Below are 20,632 nucleotides of genomic sequence, written 5' to 3' on the forward strand. Positions count from 1 at the left end.
CAGCCAGGCTGTGAATGCAAAGGAAAAGTTCTTGAAAGAAATTAACAGTGCTACTCCTACTCCAGTGAACACATGAATGATTCGAAAGCAAAACAGTCTTCTTGCTGATATGGAGAAAGTTTTAGCAGCCTGGATAGAAGATCAAACCAGCCACAACATTCCCTTAAGCCAAAGCCTAATCCAGAGCAAGGCCCTAACTCTCTTTAATTCTGTGAAGGCTGAGAGAGGTGAGGAAGCCGCAGAAGAAAAGTCTGAAGCCAGCACAGGTTGGTTCAGGAGGCGTAAGGGAAGAAGCCGTCTCCATGACATAAAAGTGCAAGGTGAAGCAGCAAGTTATAATAGATAATAATGAAGCAGATAATAATGAAGGTGGCTACACTAAACAACAGATTTTCAATGTAGATGAAACAGCCTTCTATTAGGAGAAGATGCCATGTCAGACTTTCATAGCTAAAGAGGAGAAGTCAATGCCTGGCCTCAAAGCTTCAAAGGACAGGCTGGCTCTCCTATTAGGGGCTAATGCAGCTGGTGACTTGAAGTTGAAGTCAATGCTCATTTAGCATTCCAAAAATCCTAGGGCCCTTCAGAATTATGGTAAAGCTACTTTGCCTGGTTCTATAAATGGAACAACAAAGTCTGGATGATAGCGCATCTTTTTACAACATGGTTTACTGAATATTTTAAACCCACTGTTGAGACCAACTACTCAGAAAAAAAAATACTTCTTTTAGAATATTACTGCTCATTGACAATGCACCTGGTCACTTAAGAGCTCTGATGGAGAAGTACAATGAGATGAATGTTGTCTTCATGCCTGCCAGCACAACAGCCATTCTGCAGCCCATGGATCAAGGAATCATTTTGAGTTTCAAGTCTTGTTTAAGAAAATACATTTCATAAAGCCATAGCTGCCTTAGACAGAGATTCCTCTGATAGATTTGAGCAAAGTAAATTGAAAGCCTTCTAGAAAGGATTCACCATTCTAGATGCCATTAAGAACATTTCTGATTCATGGTCAAAATACCAACATTAATAGGAGTTTGGAAGAAGTGGTCCAACCCTCATGGAGGACTTTGAGGGGTTCCAGACTTGACTGAAGGAAGTAACTGCAGATGTGGTAGAAATAGCAAGAGAACTAGAAGTGGAGCCTGAAGATGGGACTGAATTGCAGCAATCTCACGATAAAACTTTGACAGATAAGGATTTGCTTCTTATGGGTGAGCAAAGAAGGTGGTTTCTTGAGATGGAAACTGCTCCTGGTGAAGATGCTGTGCAGACTGCTGAAATGATAACAAAGGATTTAGAATATGACATTAGCTTAGTTGATAGAGCAGCAGCAGGGTTTGAGAAGATCGGCTCCAATTCTGAAAGGAGTTCTACTGTGGAGAAAATGCTACCAAACGGCATCACATGCTGCAGAGAAGTTGTTGGTAAAAGGAAGAGTCCATCAATGCAACGGAAGTTCACTGCTGTCTTATTTTAAGAAATTGCCACAGCCACCCCAAGCTTCGGCAATTACCACCCAGATCTGTCAGCAGCCAGCATCACTGAGGCAAGACCCACCACCCGCAAAAAGAATATGACTCGCTGAAAACTCAGATGGTGGTTAGCATTTTTTAGCCATAGAATATTTTTTTTTTTTAAGATTTTATTTATTTATTTGACAGAGAGAGAGACAGCAAGAGAGGGAACACAAGCAGAGGGAGTGGGAGAGGGAGAAGCAGGCTTCCCGCCGAGCAGGGAGCCCGATGTGGGGCTCGATCCCAGGACCCTGGGATCATGACCTGAGCCGAAGGCAGATGCTTAACCGACTGAGCCACCCAGGCGCCCCAGCCATAGGGTATTTCTTAATTAAGGTATGTTAACTAATGAATGTTGTCTTCTGTTTTTTTTAAACATAACGCTATGGCACACTTGATAGACTACAGTGTAGTGTAAACCTAACTTATATATACACTGGGAACCAAAACATGCATTCGATTCACCACGTTGTGATACTCATTTTATTATATGGTTTAGTAATTAACCTGCAGTATCTCCAAGGTATCTGTCAACACACAAAAAGTTGTTCAATGTCACTAGTCACTATGGGAATGCAAATTAAAACTACCATGAGATGCCCCTAGACACCCATTAGAATAGTTAAACTTAAGAAGACTGACAAAACCAAGTGTTGGTAAGGACATGGAACAACTGGACCCTCCATACACTGTTTGTGGGAATGCCACTTTGAAAACCAGCTGTGTAGTTTCTTATAAACACAGATGTACCATATGACCCAGTGACAGTTCCTCTCTTGGGAATTTATCAAAGAAAAATGAAAACATACGTTCATACAAAGGCCTGTATACAAATGGTTATTATACCAGCATCATTCACAGTAACCAAAAAAATGGAAATAACCCAAATGTCTATCAAAAGGTGAATGGATAAGCTAATGTGGTTTACATAGACAAGTAAATACTATTCAGTAACGAAAAGGAATGAGTAATATGGATGAATTCAAAAGCATTATGCTAAGTGGAAAAGCCAAACACAAAAGACTACATATTATAGGACTTCATTCATATGAAATTTTAGAAAAGGAAAACAATGGCAAGAGAAAGCAGATCCGAGAGTAGGCAGGAGGGACTGACTACAAAGGGGTTCAAGGAAACTTCTGGGGTTAATTGGAATGTTCTACATCATCATCGTAGAGATGGTTACATGACTATATTCATTTATCAAAACACATCAGGGGCACCTGGGTAGCTCAGCTGGTTAAGCGTCCAACTCTTGATTCTGGCTCAGGTCATGACCTCAGGATTGTGAGATTGAGCCCTGCATCAGACTCCATGTTGGTCGTGGAGCCTGCTTAAGATTCTCTCTCTCCCTCTGCCCCTCCCCCTCCCTGCTTGAGTGCATGTGTGCACTCTCTCTCTCAAAAACAAGAACACATCAAATTGAACACTGAAAATTAATGATTTTATGTAAATTATACCTCAATAAAACTGAGTTTTAAAAAGCATTTAATAAAGATTTTTAAAAAGTATCATCCAATAGGGGCGCCTTGCTGGCTCAGTCAGTACAGCACAGGACTCTTGATTGCCGGGTCATGAGTTTAAGCCTCATATTGGGTGTGGACCCTATTTAGAATTTTTTTAAAAATGTATTATCCAATATATAAGGTATATATGTACATGCAACACGCAACAAACTGCAGAGTTACCATTGTATTTCTCAGTAGTGGGTCTTTGGAATTTGATAAATTTAGTTTTGTAACTGCATTGCAAAAATCATTTCACATATGATACAAAGAAACCTCTATCAGTTTGTAACAACATTTACCATTAGTACAAACAGATGGAGCAGACAAAACACAGGGTGGCCCCCTATGTCTAAGGAAGCCAAATTGCCTTAATGTCATCATTCAGCAAAGACTCACAATATTAACAGAGGAGAACTAGCTGTGGCCTAGGCATCCCCCCAGTCCACCATCTGGAATATTCTTCATTTGAAGCTGAAGAAGACATCTTATCTTCTGCAACTAATACAAGCCCTAACAGTGGCAAATAAAGCAAAAATGATACAACCATTGCTGTAGTTTTAAAAATCACAAGGAACACAAAGAGGACCTTGCAAGTCACTCCACATTCAAGGATAAGGCTATAATCCATATAAGTGGAGAAATGAATCATCGCAATGTACAACTATGGGATGCTGCCATCCTAATAGAATGTGTAAGGGATTCTCCAAAAATTCGTATCTTTTAAATATATTTGGCCTATTTGTTCATGATGTTTTTCCCCACCAGAATGATGACATTCCGCAATGATAAGGATTTATGTCTTTGCTGTTTACTGCTACATCCCTAGCATCTAGAACAATGCCTAGCACATAGTAATTGCTCAATAAATATCTGTTAAGTGAATAAATTATGCCTATGTTGAATTTATTATGTCTATATAGATATTATTCACAGGTAAATGATGTAATACTCTTCCCTCCCATTTCTTTCTTTTATAATTCTTTGACTGGAAGTCGTCTTGTTTTTTCATTTTGTTTCTAAATACCAATTCAAACCTAAACTTTCAAGCAAAATGACTGTTATTTTCTCCTTTATTTACTTCTTCATTTCAAAAATTTCCTACAATATGTGTGTGTACATGTTCATAATAAAGAACAAATGCATCTTTATAAAATTAGTTTTATAGAGGGCTATGTAAGTTAATAGCATGCTTCAAGTTTTCTTCTAGCTACTTCCTCAAATCTGTCCCTCTGCTTATGTTCTTCACCCTCTCTGAAAAACCCTCCACACATTTCTCTATAAATTTAGCCTGTCTCAACCCAATTTCCCCCAGTTAAGAATCCTTTATAATACTGGTTAATCTCAATCCTTTGATCCACTTTGACTCCCAAAACAGAATCATAAACCCCTTTCAGCCAGGCAATATTCAGTATATTTTTGTATTTCCCACTGCTACAGAACATTCGATCAATGCTTAATTTGTTGAACCTGATGAATTTCTGCGACCCTGAAGAAGCTTGAGGGTACAAAAATTAACGTAAAGCTACAAAGATAAAGAAATATATTTGCATATTAAACTATAGGCATAAAAACCTACCAGCAGTGTCTGTCCTTGGGAAATGAAGAAATGACCTGATATAACGATGGTGAGAACAAGATACCCAGATTCTTCACTAGAGTCAAAAACCTTGAAAAAGAAGAAAGAGAAATGTGGATAAGACAATACATTTCTGTAATACTAGTAAAAGTATAATATCTTCTCACACTGATCTTCCTGCTCAGAATGTTCCTTTTCCTTCCATTTAATCTGTAATCATTCACTTAGTATATTACTAAAACAAATATTCTGAAATGAAAAGAATACTCGTTTAAAAATAAAGAGATGTGGGCCCTGAGCTAACCACTTTTCAGTAACATTTTAATAAGTCATTAATTATCTTTGAGCCTCAGTTTCCTTTCTGTAAAATGGGGATAATGCCTTACATGGTTGCTGTGAGACTTCAGAGTCCTAGTTTCTTTAGTCATATAAATCCATTTTTACAACATCTCAAAGCCTGGTGCTTTCCTTTGGGTGAGCTTTAATTTGTCAATGTCACTCTTAAAATATGGTGCCCCAAACTGACCATAATGTGCTGGATGTGGTCTATCTCCCATTACTTGTAGTATAGCCTACAATCACATTAACCTTTGAGGGGCTAGTCTCATTTGAAGAATGATCTGATATCAGTAAAACCTCCTGAAACTTCATCACTTATCTTGGTAAATCATACTTTCACATTCTTTATCTGGACCTAAATGTAAGACCTTGCATTTATTCTCATTATATTTTATCTTATTAGATTTGGCCTATAGTTTCAGAGGGGAGTTGAGGCAATGAAATCAAAATATCAAAGAGCACATGATTGATAGATATAGAAGAGTAGGATCTGGGTCTTAAGTGACCACCCTGTATATATAGGTGGCTTTAATATACTGAAATGTAAACATCCTTGTATAAACAATAAAATGAAATTATGGATTCACCTCAATGCTCAAAGCTCAAAACAATGAATACATACCTAACTCAAGTATATCTTTTTTTTTTTTTATTTGAGGGACAGAATGAGAGAGGGAGAGAGAGAGCATGAGAGAGGGGAGGGTCAGAGGGAGAAGTAGACTCACCGCTGAGTGGGGAGCCCAATGTGGGGCTCGATCCCGGGACTCCAGGATCATGACCTGAGCTGAAGGCAGCTGCTCAACCAACTGAGCCACCCAGGCGCCCCTCAAGTATATCTTTATAAGGTCACTACATTCATTTGATAAATGATGTTTTCATAGTTTCATATGTGGGGTTTACAGCTTTAATGCTATATTTAAACTTAAGATTTCCTACTGAGTTTTCTCTAATTCACTTTAAATTCCAACCTTAAAAAAAAACAAAAAACAAATGGTATTTTAGGTGTCAAGAAAGGTATGCTAAACTCTGCACTTCAGTGGTTATTACTCCACCTCTTTTCCAGCATTAGGAACTCAGTTATTTGTATGCTATTCTTCCTGCCACAGTTTAAAGGGATTATCTTGAATGCTTCATGACCACTTAAAATCACAAGGATAGCTAGGAGTCAAACACAGCTTTCAAAACTAGAGCCTGGTCAACAAATTCTTTGAGAGGCAATATGTTAACATGACAGTTTATTTTTTTAGGAATGTACTATATATCCCAAAAATATCCCAAAAAGTATCCAACACTTAAATGTACAATTCAATGAATGATGATAAAACAAACGCATAATAATCACCACCCAGGTGAAGTAACAGAAAATCCTGCCAGCCTTCCAGAAGGTACCCTAGTGCTATCTCCCAGTCACTACTTGCTGTCTCCTCCCCCTAAGGTAGCCTGACTTCTAACACCATAGTTTAGCTTTACTCATATGAATGGAATCATATAGAAAGAATTATTTTCTGTCTGGCTTCATCAGTGTTGTTGCACATACCTAAGTTCACTTGTTTTCAGTACTATAGAATACCGTTCTACGACGACACCACAATTTACTATTTCATTCTTTTGTTGATGAATAATGTTGGCCAGTTTAGGTCGACCACAAATAATGTTGTTATGAACATTTTTATATATGTCTTTTGTTGGCTAGAAACATTCATTATGGAGACACCAATTCTTTCCAAATTATTTTATAATTTTTTTCAAGAGGTAACTAATGACTTCCATGAGAATCCCAGCAGACTTCTCCTCTGCTCTCCAAAGTCTCCAAACTGCTACATCTAATTGCCCACTCATGATCTCCACTTAAAGGCCCAATAGTCATTTCAAAATTAACAGCCCCTAACTTGAAGTCCAAACGTTCCCATTCATTTATTTATTCCTTCACTATTTACAAAGTCTCGAGCAAGTGACATCTGTTGCCTATCACTAGGAGTAGAAATCCAAACATTTCTGCCCACTGCATCTTGGTAGTGGAGTCACTGTGGAAAACACACCACAGTCAAGCACTGAATGAACAGCACTTTACTCACATAGGGAAGAAAGAGAGTAAGATTGGCATCAGTAGTGGGGGTCAGTTGCCCCTGCATGGGAGAGAGCAGGTCCCTCTTGGCAGCCACACAGAGCAGTTGGCCTGTGCTCCCCGCTCTTGCGCTGCAGAAGGACCCCATTCCCTCCCCCAATGGGACAGACACAGCAGTGGGGCTGGCCAGGTGCCATATGATACATAAGCAGAACAAAGGAGCACAGGCTCTGAGGATTCTATCTCTAGGTAAAGGAAGTGTTCTGGGCTTCAGGCCCATTCTTATGGTCGTGGCCAAAAGGGGCTGAAAGACTGCGTGAACAAGCCTGCCTTTCCCAATACAAAGCACCCACCATATGCCAGGCTGTTGTAGGCATTTGACTCCCACAGTTTCCACATCAGAGAATATACTTCTGTCTTTCCATTTCCTTAGGCCAGCTGTGGAATCATTGAACCCTCTCCTTTCCTCATACCCATATCCAATCCATTAGCCCATCCTTCATGTCTACCTTCAAAATACTCAGAATCTAACCATTTCTCACAGGTATGATCTAAGTTATCATCTCTGCTTGGATTATCATGATAACCTCCTCACTGGCTTTCCCTTTGTGTTCTTGCTCCCCTCCCCACACAGTTTATTCTCAATATAGTAGCTAGAGTGATCTTTTTTTTTTTTTTAAGATTTTATTTATTTATTTGACAGAGAGAGAGATAGCGAGAGCAGGAACACAAGCAGGGGGAGCGAGGGAGGGGAGAAGCAGGCTCCCCGCCAAGCAGGGAGCCCGATGTGGGGCTCGATCCCAGGACTCTGGGATCATGACCCGAGCTGAAGGCAGACGCCTAACGACTGAGCCACCCAGGCGCTCCTAGAGTGATCTTTTAAACCTAAGTTAGATCATGTCATTTCCAGCTCAAAGCCCTGCAGCTCAAAGCCCAGCATCTCATTCAGAAACTCATGCAAAGTACTCCACAACTCAGCCTCCATTGCCCCTCTGCTCTCATTACCCCCTTGTGTACTCTGCTCCAACCACATGGCCTCCTTGTTGCTCCTTGAACCCACGAGGCAAATTCATGACAAACCTCAGGGCTTTTATTAATCCTGTTTTATCTGAAACTCTCTTCTCTTAGATTCACATGACTCACTCCTTCATTTTCTTCAGGTCTTTGCTTAAATGTCATCTTTTCAGGTAACACCTTCCTGACCATCCTACTAAAACCTGCCACCAATCCCTCTCATTACCCAAACCAGATTGCTCCTATTCCTTTTTCCAGGTTTGCTTTCCTCCATAGTTCTTTCCACTTTTGTTACTTTATATTTACTTGTTATCTGTTTACCTATCTTCTTTAAAAGGTAATTGATAAATGGAATTATAAACAATACTCACTTACTCTGAAAGGCAGAATAAGAATAAATAGGGAACAAAGAACAGATGAGACAAATACAAAACAAACAGTAAAATTATAGACTTTATGCCCAACGCTGTCAATGATTGCATTAAGTGTAAATGGCTTAAATACCCCCAATAAAAGGCAATCTGACAATAGGACAAAAAGATAAGGTGCAACTGACTATATGCTGCCTATAAGAAATGCATTTTAAATATAAAAATATGAACAGGTTAAAAACAAAAGACTGGGAAAAATATATACTATGCGAATACTAGTCAAAAAAATGTTGTAATATCTATATGAACATTAGGCAAGAGTATCAAAAGGTATAAAGAAGGTCATTTCATAGTGATAAAGGGGTAGGCTAATCAAGAGACATAATTATCCTAAACATTTCTGTCCCCAAAGATAGAGCTTAAAAATACATGAAGCAATAATTGATAGAACTGTAGGAGGAAATAGACAAATCCACAATTATAGTCAGAGATGTCAATACCCCTCTCTCAATAATTGATGGAGCAAGTACATGGAAAATCAGTAAATGTATAGATTTGAACAACAGTATCAACCAACATAACCTCATTGACATTTATAGAACACTTCACCCAATACCAGCAAAATACACATTCTTCTCAAGTATATACAGAGCATTTACCAAGATAGACAAAATTCTGAGACATAAAACAAGTCTTAGTAAATGTTTAAGTATGTTCTCTTAAAATTAAAATTAAATTAGAAATCAGTAACAGACAGATCTCTGAAAAAAAAAATCCCCAAATATTTTGCAATGAAGTAATACACTTCTAAATAACCCATGGGTAAATAAGAAATTAAAAGAGAAATTAGGAAGTATTCTGAACTGAATATAATCTACCATGTTAATATTCTAAAAAAGAAAACCATATCATCACCTCAATAATGAGAAAATATAGAAAAAGCATTTGACAAAAACCAACATTCATTGCTGATTTATAAACTCAGCAAACCAGGAATAGAAGGAACTTCCTTGAGCTGATGAAGGGCATCTATAAAAAACCTATGGTTAGCAGGAAAGACTGAAAGCTTTCTCTCTAAGATAAAGAACAAGACAACAATGTTAGCTCTCACCACTCCTATCAACATTATCCTGGAGGTTCTAACCATTGTAATCAGGCAAGAAAAAGAAATAAAAGAAAGAAAGAAGTAAAACCATCTTAATTCAGACAACATGATCATTTATGTAGAAAATCCAACTGATTTTCCTAGAATAAATGAATTTTAGAAAGGTTGCAGGATACAAGAGCAATAAATGAAAACTAAATTTATACAAACGAGTAAAGAATGATTAGAATTTGAAATTTTAAAAATATCAAAATTTATAACAGCATCAAAAATATGAAAGACTTAGGGATAAATATGACAAAAAAGTGAAAGATCTGCACACTGAAAATTGACAGAAATTTAAGGTCACATAAATATATGGAGAGAGATATTTTGTTCATGGATAGGAACATTTAGTATTGGTAAGATGCTGAGGTAGGCAGAATAATGGTCCCTCACAGATTTCCATGTCCTAAACCCTGGAACCTGTGTATATATCTTACGTGGCAAAGGGGACTTTGCAGAGGTAATTCAGGTTAAGGATCTTGAGATGGGAGAGTATCCTGGATTATCCAGGTGAGCCCAATATAATCACAAGGGTTCTTACAAGGGAAAGAGGGAGGCAGAAGAACCAGAGAAGGAAATGTGACTGCTTTGAAGACAGAAGGCAGTAGTACAAGGCAAGGAATTCAGGCAGCCTCTAGAGGCTGAACAGGCAACAAACATTGTCCCCCAGAGACTCCGGAAGGAATGCAGCCCTGCTGACACCTTGATTTTAGCCCTATTAAGACCTCTTTCAGGCTTCTGACTGCCAGAACTATAAGCTAGTAAGTTTGAGTTGTCTTAAGCCACTAAGTTTGTGGCAATTGGTTACAGCAGCAATAATCAAAATTCTAAATTCTCTTGTACAGATTAAAGACACCACATATCAAGCATTTCAGTCAGTTAACATTAACCAAGTACCCACTATATAGTGATTTTTCTTATAAATATTTGGGAAAGGAAAAAAACATAGGAATATCCCTGACCTTGAGCTGCATTCATTCATTTGTTCATTCAACAAAATTTATTGAGCACCTACTAGATGCCAAGCATTTTTTTTAGATGGGATACATAAGTGAACAAAATATTAGCTGCCCTCATGGAGCTAATGGGGGATAGGATGTAGGGCAAGGGTGTAGAGTACAGTAAACAAATATAACTAGTGGCACTCTAAGGGTGGGATGTTGAGAGCAGTCAACCCTGGTTCAGGCAATAAGGGAATGCTTTGTCGAGAATTTATATTCAATAGTTAAACAGACTAACAAGCAATCTGATTTTTACTACCACCATGTGCCCACAATTCTAACCAATGTCACTGATAAACTACCTCTCCCTGAAAAAGTCTTTTGTTGATCTTAATTCTAAACAACTGCTACAGTTACTGGTAAGTTTGAATAAAACATTGTAAGCTTCAAATTATCAGATTTTTATTATTTATTCTTTAATAAACTTTTTTTAAACATTCATTTGGGAAATTCCCAATTATAACACTGGCCCACATATATGTATACTTACCACATACATTTGTTTCAAGAATAGCCCACAAAGATTTGACATACTTCAAGTTTGCTTAATGTAAAGTTCTTGTCTCCAACCCTTTCTTAGGATGCAGTTCACTTCAAGCCTGCGGTACTACATTCTTCTGCATTTAAACTAGATTCAAAATAAACCATGATAGCATAGGGATTGTAAAGACAAACAGATTTGAGTTACTCCAATGCTGTCATTTTATGGGACTTGTTGGTATTTATATTTGTGTTTAAAATTTTAAACAATGAAACAAGAGCACAAGCAACAAGATGGAATGTTTTTAAGTGCAAATTTTAGTTCACACTCAAAATATTTTACTGAACTTGAACAGTACCTTTAACATTATTTTAAAATTATTGTTTCAAACTAAAGAACAAGAAAGAGAATAAAACAGTAATTTTATCATTAGTTGCCTAAATTGTACCATTGGCGATTCAGGTTTTTTAATCACTTGTTAGTTTGTGGGTGATTAATTACATAAAATATCAGCCTCTAAGCAAAGAATCAAAGTTCAGAAGTTAACTAGATGTAAAAACAATTGACTAAAGAGTTGTGCTTTTCTCCTGCCTTATACTATAGTGTGTATTTCCCTTTTATTATTTATTTTTTTATTTATACTGCCGTGATTATAATAGTGAAGCTAAATAAAGGAGTTTACTATCTACATAATAAATGAATAGTTTCATTTGTGGAAATTTTATGAAAATAATGTCATCATTTAGGGGAGTAGAGTGTTAAAAAGTTATCTATTCTGGGTGTCATATGCTCTAGGCACATCATTTAACATAATAATAAGTAAGTAATAAGTAAACATAATAAATAAATAAATTATCTAGTATGTAGGAAAGTACGGAAGGTAGGGAAACAATAAAGCAGGGTAAGGGGAACAGGAGTGTGAAGACAGGGCATGAAAATTATAATATAGATAGGGTGTCTGGGTAGGCATACTGAGAAGGTGAGGCTTGAGCAAAGACTTGAAGGCATTAGAGGGTTAACCAGATATCTGGGAATTCAATACTTACTATTTTTCAGGTATTTGTTGCAATCCTTCATCTAAAAGATTTTTATAGTATGCTCATACACTCTGAAAATGTCTAATTAGAGACTTCCAAGGAGGTTAGGAAAAATGGTAGTTTGCATCCTTGCAGTCTTCCCTTCCCAAATCCAAACCAAATACCAAGTACCTCTCCTTGAGCAGTTGCTAAACATCAGCATCCAAATGGGCCAGAAGGATGGGCTGAGGTCTTAGGATCCAGATAAAAAGCGGTGGCATAATTTCTCCACCCCCAAGAGAAAGGAGGCCCTCCTCTGAGCAAAGAACCCTAGGACAAAGATAGGAATGTCCCAGTTCTTGGGAAAGAACCTCACTAGTAGAAACTGGTAGACCCCCAAGAAAAAGAGCAATACCAGCCTGTGTATTCTGAAATTCCTACTGGTCTCCCAGCCTCTAAGAAGTCACAATGGAGATGGACAACTTACTTAGCTGAGTCCTTCCTACTCCTTTACAGAAGGCCCAGAAGGCTGAGGCTCATGTACCTCCCAACATTTACCACTTAAGATATATATTCACTGTTGGACTTGAGCCACAAGGGTAAGAAGAAGCGTAAGTCAGACAGAGGAAAATAACAATATACCCAGTAGGCTAAAGTAATGAAGAACAAACAGAAAACCCAGAATAGGTGGCTCCTAGTGGAACAAAACTGTCAAAGGAGATGCACAACAGCCTGAACAAACAAACAAACAAACAAATATATACACACATACATAATTATAATATATATAATTAAGAACACTTAAGCAGAGTCTTAGAGCTAAATATATGCCTTATAAATATAAAAACTAAGAAAAAACTCAATAGCTTAATTGAAGAACTAGATGGACATTGTTGAAACCAAATTAATGGTCTGAAAAAGCAAGCAGAAATATTTAGAAACACAGAGCAAGGGGCACCTGGGTGGCTCAGTCGTTAAGCGTCTGCCTTCGGCTCAGGTCATGATCCCAAGGTCCTGGGATCGAGCCCCGCATCGGGCTCCCTGCTCAGCGGAGAGCCTGCTTCTCCCTCCCCCACTCCCCCTGCTTGTGTTCCTGCTCTTGCCATCTCTCTCTCTGTCAAATAAATAAATAAAATCTAAAAAAAAAGAAAAAGAAACACAGAGCAAAACTACAAAGAGGAAGAACTCATGTGTGTAAGATAAGATAAATGTGGAGCAAAGATTCAGATTCAGAACAAATGTTAATGATAACAGCTAAAGTGGAGAGGGAGAAAGAGACTGAGGAAAGGCAATAATTCAACAAACAGGAACTATCCCATGATTGCAGAAAGGCATGAAACAGAAGATACAAGGGGTTCAAGTTCCAGGCATTGATGGTCAGGGGGTGGAAGGAAATCAACATACTAGACACATCCGGATAAAAATTCTGAATTGAAAGGATAGACGAAGACCTTAAAAGTTTCCAGTCTTAAAAATAAAAAAGTCACTCTCTAGCACTAGGGGATTCTAAAAAAAAAATTTTAAGTGGTAAATGAAGGCAAAGAATTAAGCATATATCCTACCTCTCCTACACAAACCAATCACCATGTAAACTCTAGCCGATATGAAGAACTTTTTCTTTACTTCTATAAAGAATATGAAATATTTTTCTATTCCAAATAATAAATGAAGAAAAAATGATAAAATTAGGATATCACCTTTTGCAACTCCTAATTAACGGCTCTAGGCTCTAGGCTCTATAACTGCAACATCACGAAGAGAAATAAACAGGTACCACATACTTCCAACAGAAAGAAAACCAAACCCCCTTTAAGTACTCTTGCCAAAAAAACAAAAACAAAAAAACCCAACCTGAACTTGATCACACTTCTAGCTTCAACTATCAATTCACAAGAAATACAGAGACCAAAGGATCATATTAACTGCACCACAGAGATGCAGTCAGCAAAATCCACAGTCAGAAACTCTGTAGAACCTGTTTTTTGTTTCTGTTTTTCAACAAATTGCAAGGAAGGGAGAGAGGTGGGTCAGGGAAACATAACAAAGAAAACGTAAAGATTAAAAGATATACCAATCACAATGGATAGTCCTGCTGACAGAGAATTATGACATTTAAGAAACTATTAGAAATTTGAACACTGAATATTTGATAATATTAAGGAACTTTTTAGGGCAAAAATGGTATTATGATTTTTTTTTTAAAGTCCTTACCTTTTAGAGATAACTGAAATAATTGATAAATGGTATGCTACTTGAGATTTCCTTCAAAATAACACAATGGACATGGATAGGATATAGATGAAACCAGACTGGTCATGAGCTGATGACTATTGAAGCTGGTGACACATACATGTGGGTTTACTATATTATTTTATGTATCTTTGATTATGTTTTAATTTCTTTGTAACAAAAAGTTTTACAAGAGGCTTCCATTTTCTTCACTAACTAGGTATAAGCATGATTAAGTAAAGGTATTTAGCTTACTGCAAAGGACAAGGATACTACATGCAGTGTCCTAACTCCACAAATTCCAAATATCATAATGCCTAATATAATCTAGGCATTTGAGAAAAAAAATTACTTATTTCTGGTTCTTGGGAAATATTTTTAATGAGTGATGATTTAGCATTTTACTGGAATGTTCACATTAGCACAATATGGAAAGCTCAAAGAAAAATGTTATCTCTAATGACCAAGTCATCACAGAAAAAGATATTAATTTTAAGGTGTCAGAGAAAACATTTATCATATTCATATCTTCTCTTCTTTCTAGTTCTTAACCTAAATGTGGCTTAAGATTTAGGTCATAAAAAAAAAAGTATGTATGGTATTGGCATAAAAACAGACACACAGACCAATGGAACAGAATAGAGAACCCAGAAATAAACCCATGCATATACAGTCAACTAATATTTGACAAGGGAGCCAAGAATACTCAATGGAAAAAAGACAGTCTCTTCAATAAACAGTGCTGGGGAAACTGGATATTCACATGCAAAAAAATGAAACTAGTCCCCCATTTTACATCACTCATAAAAATTAACTCAAAGGAGACTGAAGAAAAATGTAGGACCTGAAACCATAAAACTTCTAGAAGAAAACACAAGGAAAAAGCTCTTTGACACTAGTCTAGGTAATGATTTTTTGGATATGACACTTAAAGCACAAGCAACAAAAGCAAAAATAAATAAGTGGGCTACATCAAACTAACAAGTTTCTGCACAGAAAAAGAAATGATTAATTAAATGAAAAGACAACCATGGAATGGGAGAAAATACTTGCAAACCACATATCTAACAAGGGGTTAACATCCAAAATATATAAGCAACTCATATAACTCAATAGCAAAAAAGCAAATAATCCAATTTTTTAATGGGCAAAGGACCTGAAAAGACATTTTCCCAAAGCTGTTCAAAAGGTACATCTTATGGTGCTCAGTATCACTAATCATCAGGGAAATATAAATGAAAAATCACGAGTTATCACCTCACATGTGTTAGAATGACTATTATCAAAAAGACAAGAGATAACACGTGCTGGCACGGATATGGAGAAAGGGGAATACTTGCATGCTGTTGGTGAGAATATAAATTGGTACAACCACAAAGGAAAACTGTATAGAGGTTCCTCAAAAAAAAAAAAAAATTCAAAGAAATACCACATGATCCAGCAAATCCACTTCTAGGTATATAACTGAAGGACACGAAATCACTATCTTGAAGAGATATATGCACCTCCTTGTTCACTGCAGCATTGTTTATAATAGCCAAGACTTGGAAATGAAAGAATAAAGATAATTTCAGACATATATACACATGATAGAGTATTATTCAGCCATAAAAAGAAGGAAATCCTGCCATTTGAGAGAATACGGATGAACCTTGAGGGCATTATACTAAGTGAAATAAGCCAGACACAGAAAGACAAATACTGGATGATCTTACCTACATGTGAAACCTAAAAAAAGCCAAACTCATAGAAACAGAGAACGGATTGGTAGAGAATAGAGATGGATGGTGGGCAAAATACTTGAACATGGTCAAAATGTACAAGCTTCCACTTATAAGTTCTGGGGATATTAATATACAATATGATGGCTATAGCCAACAATACTGTATTGTATATTTGAAAATTGCTGGGGACAGATCTTTAAAGTTCTCATCACTAGGGCACCTGGGTGGTTCAGTCCACTCAGGTCATGATCTCAAGGTCCTGGGATCCAACCTCCCCCTGGCCCTCCGTCAAGCCCTGTGAAGAGCTCCATGTTCAGAGGGGAGTCTGCTTGTCCCTCTCCCTCTGCCCCTCCCCCTGTTCATGCTCTGTCTCTCTCTCAAATAAATAAAATCTTTAAAAAGTTCTCATCACAAGGAAAAAAATTTGTGACTATGTAAACTTATGGATATTAACTAAACTTATCGTGGTAATCATTTCACAATATATACATATTTGAAATCATTATGTTATATATCTAAAAGTTAATGTTATATGTCAATTATATCTCAATAAAATGGAGTGAAAAAGATTTACATCAAACTGACCTCTATTGTGGTATTTCAACATCACTATGTAGGACACACTGAAATATAGAACTTGCCTATATTACAAGTTGGGGTTTTCAGGCACAGCTTATACATTGGTTAAATCAGAGTCTTCTAATATTTTATATGCATATATCTGGGCAAGACTGTACTATAACACTAATCTAAAGTTAAAAAAAGAAAATAGAAAAGGGGGTGCCTGGGTGGCTCAGTCCGTTAAGCGACCAACTCTTGATTTCAGCTCAGGTTATGATCTCATGGGTTGCTGTATAGAGCCCCGTATTGGGCTCTGTGCTGGGTGTGGAGCCTGCTTAAGATACTCTCTCCCCACCCCCTCCCTCTATCCCACCCTCCCGTCTCCCTCTCTAAAAAAAATAAAATAAAATAAAAAATAAAGTTAAACAGAAAAAAGTTAAATATATGAAAATACAGAAAAGTATTTCAAATGTACTTATATCTTAGATGAAAGGTTAAAACAGTGTTACTCTTCAAATGTGACAAATTATGCACTCGATTAAGGGGTTTTTTTACCCTGCCTTTAAGACCCCTCAGAAAGTGTCACAGCTCTATATATCGGTCCTAAGGGGTTTATGCATTACAAAATATGAAAAACATGCAAGATTGCTAAGTAGGCTATCAGCTGCTTCCCTCTTGGTAACTAAAGTGACTCATAAATTATTTCAACAAACTAGTAGAATATATTTATGCTAATGAAAGTGATTCTGCTACATACCTCTTACCAAACTGTAAAATTCAGTATTTTGTTTCTGCTGTTTCATAGAAATGCTAAGTGTTAACAGTAACAATAATAAACACAATCACAAGAGCATAACACCCAGACCAAAAACAAAACAAAACAAAAAAACCCCACAAGTAATATATACATCTATGGCCATATTATAATTATGCACTAAATAACAGGATATTTTGGTTATTGCTATTTTTTTAGAAAATGCCCTTGAGGGGCGCCTGGGTGGCTCAGTCTGCCTTCAGCTCAGGTCATGATCCCACAGCCCTGGGATGGAGCCCAGCATCAGGCTCCCTGCTCGGTGGGGAGTCTGCTTCTCCCTCTCCCGCTGCCCCTCCCCCTGCTTGTGTTCCCTCTCTCTCCCTCTCTCTCTCCCTCACTCTCTCTCAAATAAATAAAATCTTAAAAAAAAAAAAAAGAAAGAAAGAAAGAAAGAAAGAAAATGCTCCTGAGTTCCAGCCAGGCAACCCAGGAATAAAAATTCATTTCTTAGCAGTCTCCAGATTCGGAAGAGAAAAGAGTGTGGCAGACTTCTAGCTATTCTCCAATACCCATTTTCCTTTCTATATGGTAACAGAACTGCTGGGTTTTAGCTGGACACATGATCTTGTGGAATACAGACTACTTATGCCAGCTGTCCATGCAGTTAGGATGGCCACAGCTCTAAGTTCTGGCCACTGTGCTGAAGGAGGTAGTACCATGTGGCACTTATGGGAAATCCTCCTTAAGAGACAGCAGGTATATATCTTTCTGTTACTTCTTGATTCCTTCCTCCACCAAGCTGTCGAGGATATCACTTCTATCTTGGACTATTAGACTATGGCCACGCATGGCAGAGGAACAAAACAGAAGGTTCCTCAGTTCCTGACACTGTGGAGTGTCATGCCAGCCCTGCACTTTCATGTGGAGAATAATAAACTTTCACCTTATTTAGTCCACTGTTATTTTATATTTTCTGTTACTCAGAGTCAATATGAATCCTAATACAAAATATAACCTGTTAACTCTTCAAAAAAAAAAACAAAACAAAAGAAGCTGCATGAAAGAATAAGTCGCAGTGACATAAGAGAAAATACTACTGCAGGAAGTGGTAGTGTACAGCACAATGAGGGCTGGCTTGAAGAAGACCAGAGTTTTAGAATTAGTTCTACTTCCTACATAAACCTTTGGCAAGCCATTTAACCTAGGCAGGCCTCAGTTTCTTCTATAAAATGGTAGTAAGATAGATCTAAAGAGTGGTGAGAATTAAATTGGAAGCGGTTGATGAAAACACAAATTGTAAAGAGCTATATAGTATCAGTATTACTTTGTCAATTATTCCTTCTTCCCCACCTTTCCTTCAGAATTGGGGCATGAGGATGGACTGCAATACTTAAACATAACTAGAGTGTCACCCCCCAGAGATTGATTCATTAGGTCTAGCGCAGGAACCATGCTACTGCATTTTCAACAAGCACCCCAAGAGACTGTTAAAGCAGTCAGCCCATTACACCTTGGGAAACACTGCTCTATGATCAGGCCCTACCTGTTCTTGTAATCCTGTGCTTGAGTGCTCCAATATTTTAAGACTGTGATGAAACACAAGGAGAGTTCCATAGCCTCTCTAGTGCCTAACTAAATGCTAAGTAGCCAGGAGACAATTTAATAATATTTTGTGGAACTGATGAACTGAAGTGGAAAATGACAAAGTGGAACTGAATCAAATGACCCACTATGGACTTGCATTTCTGGCCAACAAAGTAACAGTAAATTTACCCTCCTGCCTCAAACAACTAAAAAACAGAACAAATTAAAGGAAACAAGTTTTCAAGACACTGGATATCAGGTAATAAAAACCATGATTCCTGAGATATAATGAAAAACGAAGGTGAGCCTTACGACTGCCCTAGATTACTTCTTGGAGAAAGTTTCCAGGCCAAAGTACCAAGAGGAGGAGCCCAGGAAGCACAGGGTGACGTTTCCTTGAGTTGAGGGGATAGAGCTCTGAGTCCAGGGAGGACAGTGTGGCTCCAGTTCACAGGACAGAATACCAGAGAGAAAACTCCCAACACCTGCAGAGATTCCTCAACTCTTTGGAATATATGTATGTGAGGCTGGGCAAAGAACCACTTGAAAAGATTTAAGGGAACAATCCCAAGACCTCACATAGGGCAGGGAATAGTGCCTGTTCTCATCAGCTAGGGTGAAAACCCTCATAATTTACAGGGCATTGGGTAGAATACCCTGAAGAGTTTTACCTCAGGAGTGAGAAAAAAATTAGCCCTAGGTCAAATGTTGCTCTGGTCCCACCTGACAAAGTTTAAAAGCAAGACTTGAAAGGATCAAACTGTTTCCAGATAACTTATCCCAGAAAATTCAAGAATATTTATAGGAATACAAAAATATCCTGCATCCAACAGGGCAAAATTCACATCAGGCATCCAATCAAAAATTACCAGACATGTAAAGAACTACTATTTTACTTTTTTAAAAATCATTTTCTTGGGGTTTTACTAAATCTTAAATTTTCCTTAAAAAAAAAACTGTCATTTTTATCATTTACACTCTGTGTGTTAATCTCAAAATCCCTCATCTACATAATTGAAGTGCTATTCCCTATATGAAATATTAACACTTTGAAGACAAACAGCATAGCTGGTTAAAAGCACAGCCTTTAGAGGCAGGAAAACCAGGCTCTGAATAAATTCTTTATTCTTAACTTATCCCTGTGTTCCTGGGCAAGCCACTGAACCTCTCTTGAGTTTTAGTTTACCTATCTATAAAACAGTACAACAGTATTTGCTTCATAGGACTTCTGTAAGAAATAAAGTAAATACCTAATAAATAGTAACTATCATGCCATAATTATCACATTATCATAAGGAAAGTTTAAAAAAGTTAGTACACACTCAAACATTCACTGAGCAACAAGCAATCATATGCTAGTTAATATGCAGGCACTAGGAATACAATGAAAAAAAGGATACTGTTGAGAGGACCTGAAGTATATCTTATGTTGAATCTGCATTTAGAAGTTCATCTCAAGTACAAACTTCATATTCTATTTCTTAATTTCTAAGTAGGGCAATTATTTTAAGTCCTCCTATAAAAATTAAAGGTTGATTTTTTTCCCTTTGAAAGGGAAAAATAAGAAATTGTCAGGTTCAACCAATTAGGGCATGTCTAAGAAATCCTGGAATCTGAAAAACAGGGTAAAACTTTAACTTAAAAGCAACCTACAATTTAACATCACCTTTCAAAATTATTCTCAAATTAGCAGGCTAAATTGTATTCAGATACAAAATACACAAAATGGACCAATCTGT

General features: G+C 37.3%; 1 protein-coding gene across 2 annotated transcripts in view; it reads right to left on the minus strand.

Moving 5' to 3' along the window:
• Nucleotides 1-20,632, minus strand: part of REC114 (REC114 meiotic recombination protein) — a 107,379-nt gene that overhangs the window by 82,738 nt on the left and 4,009 nt on the right. For both annotated transcript variants that reach the window (XM_078078711.1, XM_078078710.1), the window contains exon 2: nucleotides 4,605-4,694. In XM_078078711.1, coding sequence (XP_077934837.1) covers nucleotides 4,605-4,694 — 90 coding nt within the window. The remainder of the gene's footprint in view (nucleotides 1-4,604; nucleotides 4,695-20,632) is intronic.

The sequence above is a fragment of the Halichoerus grypus genome, chromosome 8, assembly GCF_964656455.1.
Source record: "Halichoerus grypus chromosome 8, mHalGry1.hap1.1, whole genome shotgun sequence".
NCBI lineage: Eukaryota > Metazoa > Chordata > Mammalia > Carnivora > Phocidae > Halichoerus > Halichoerus grypus.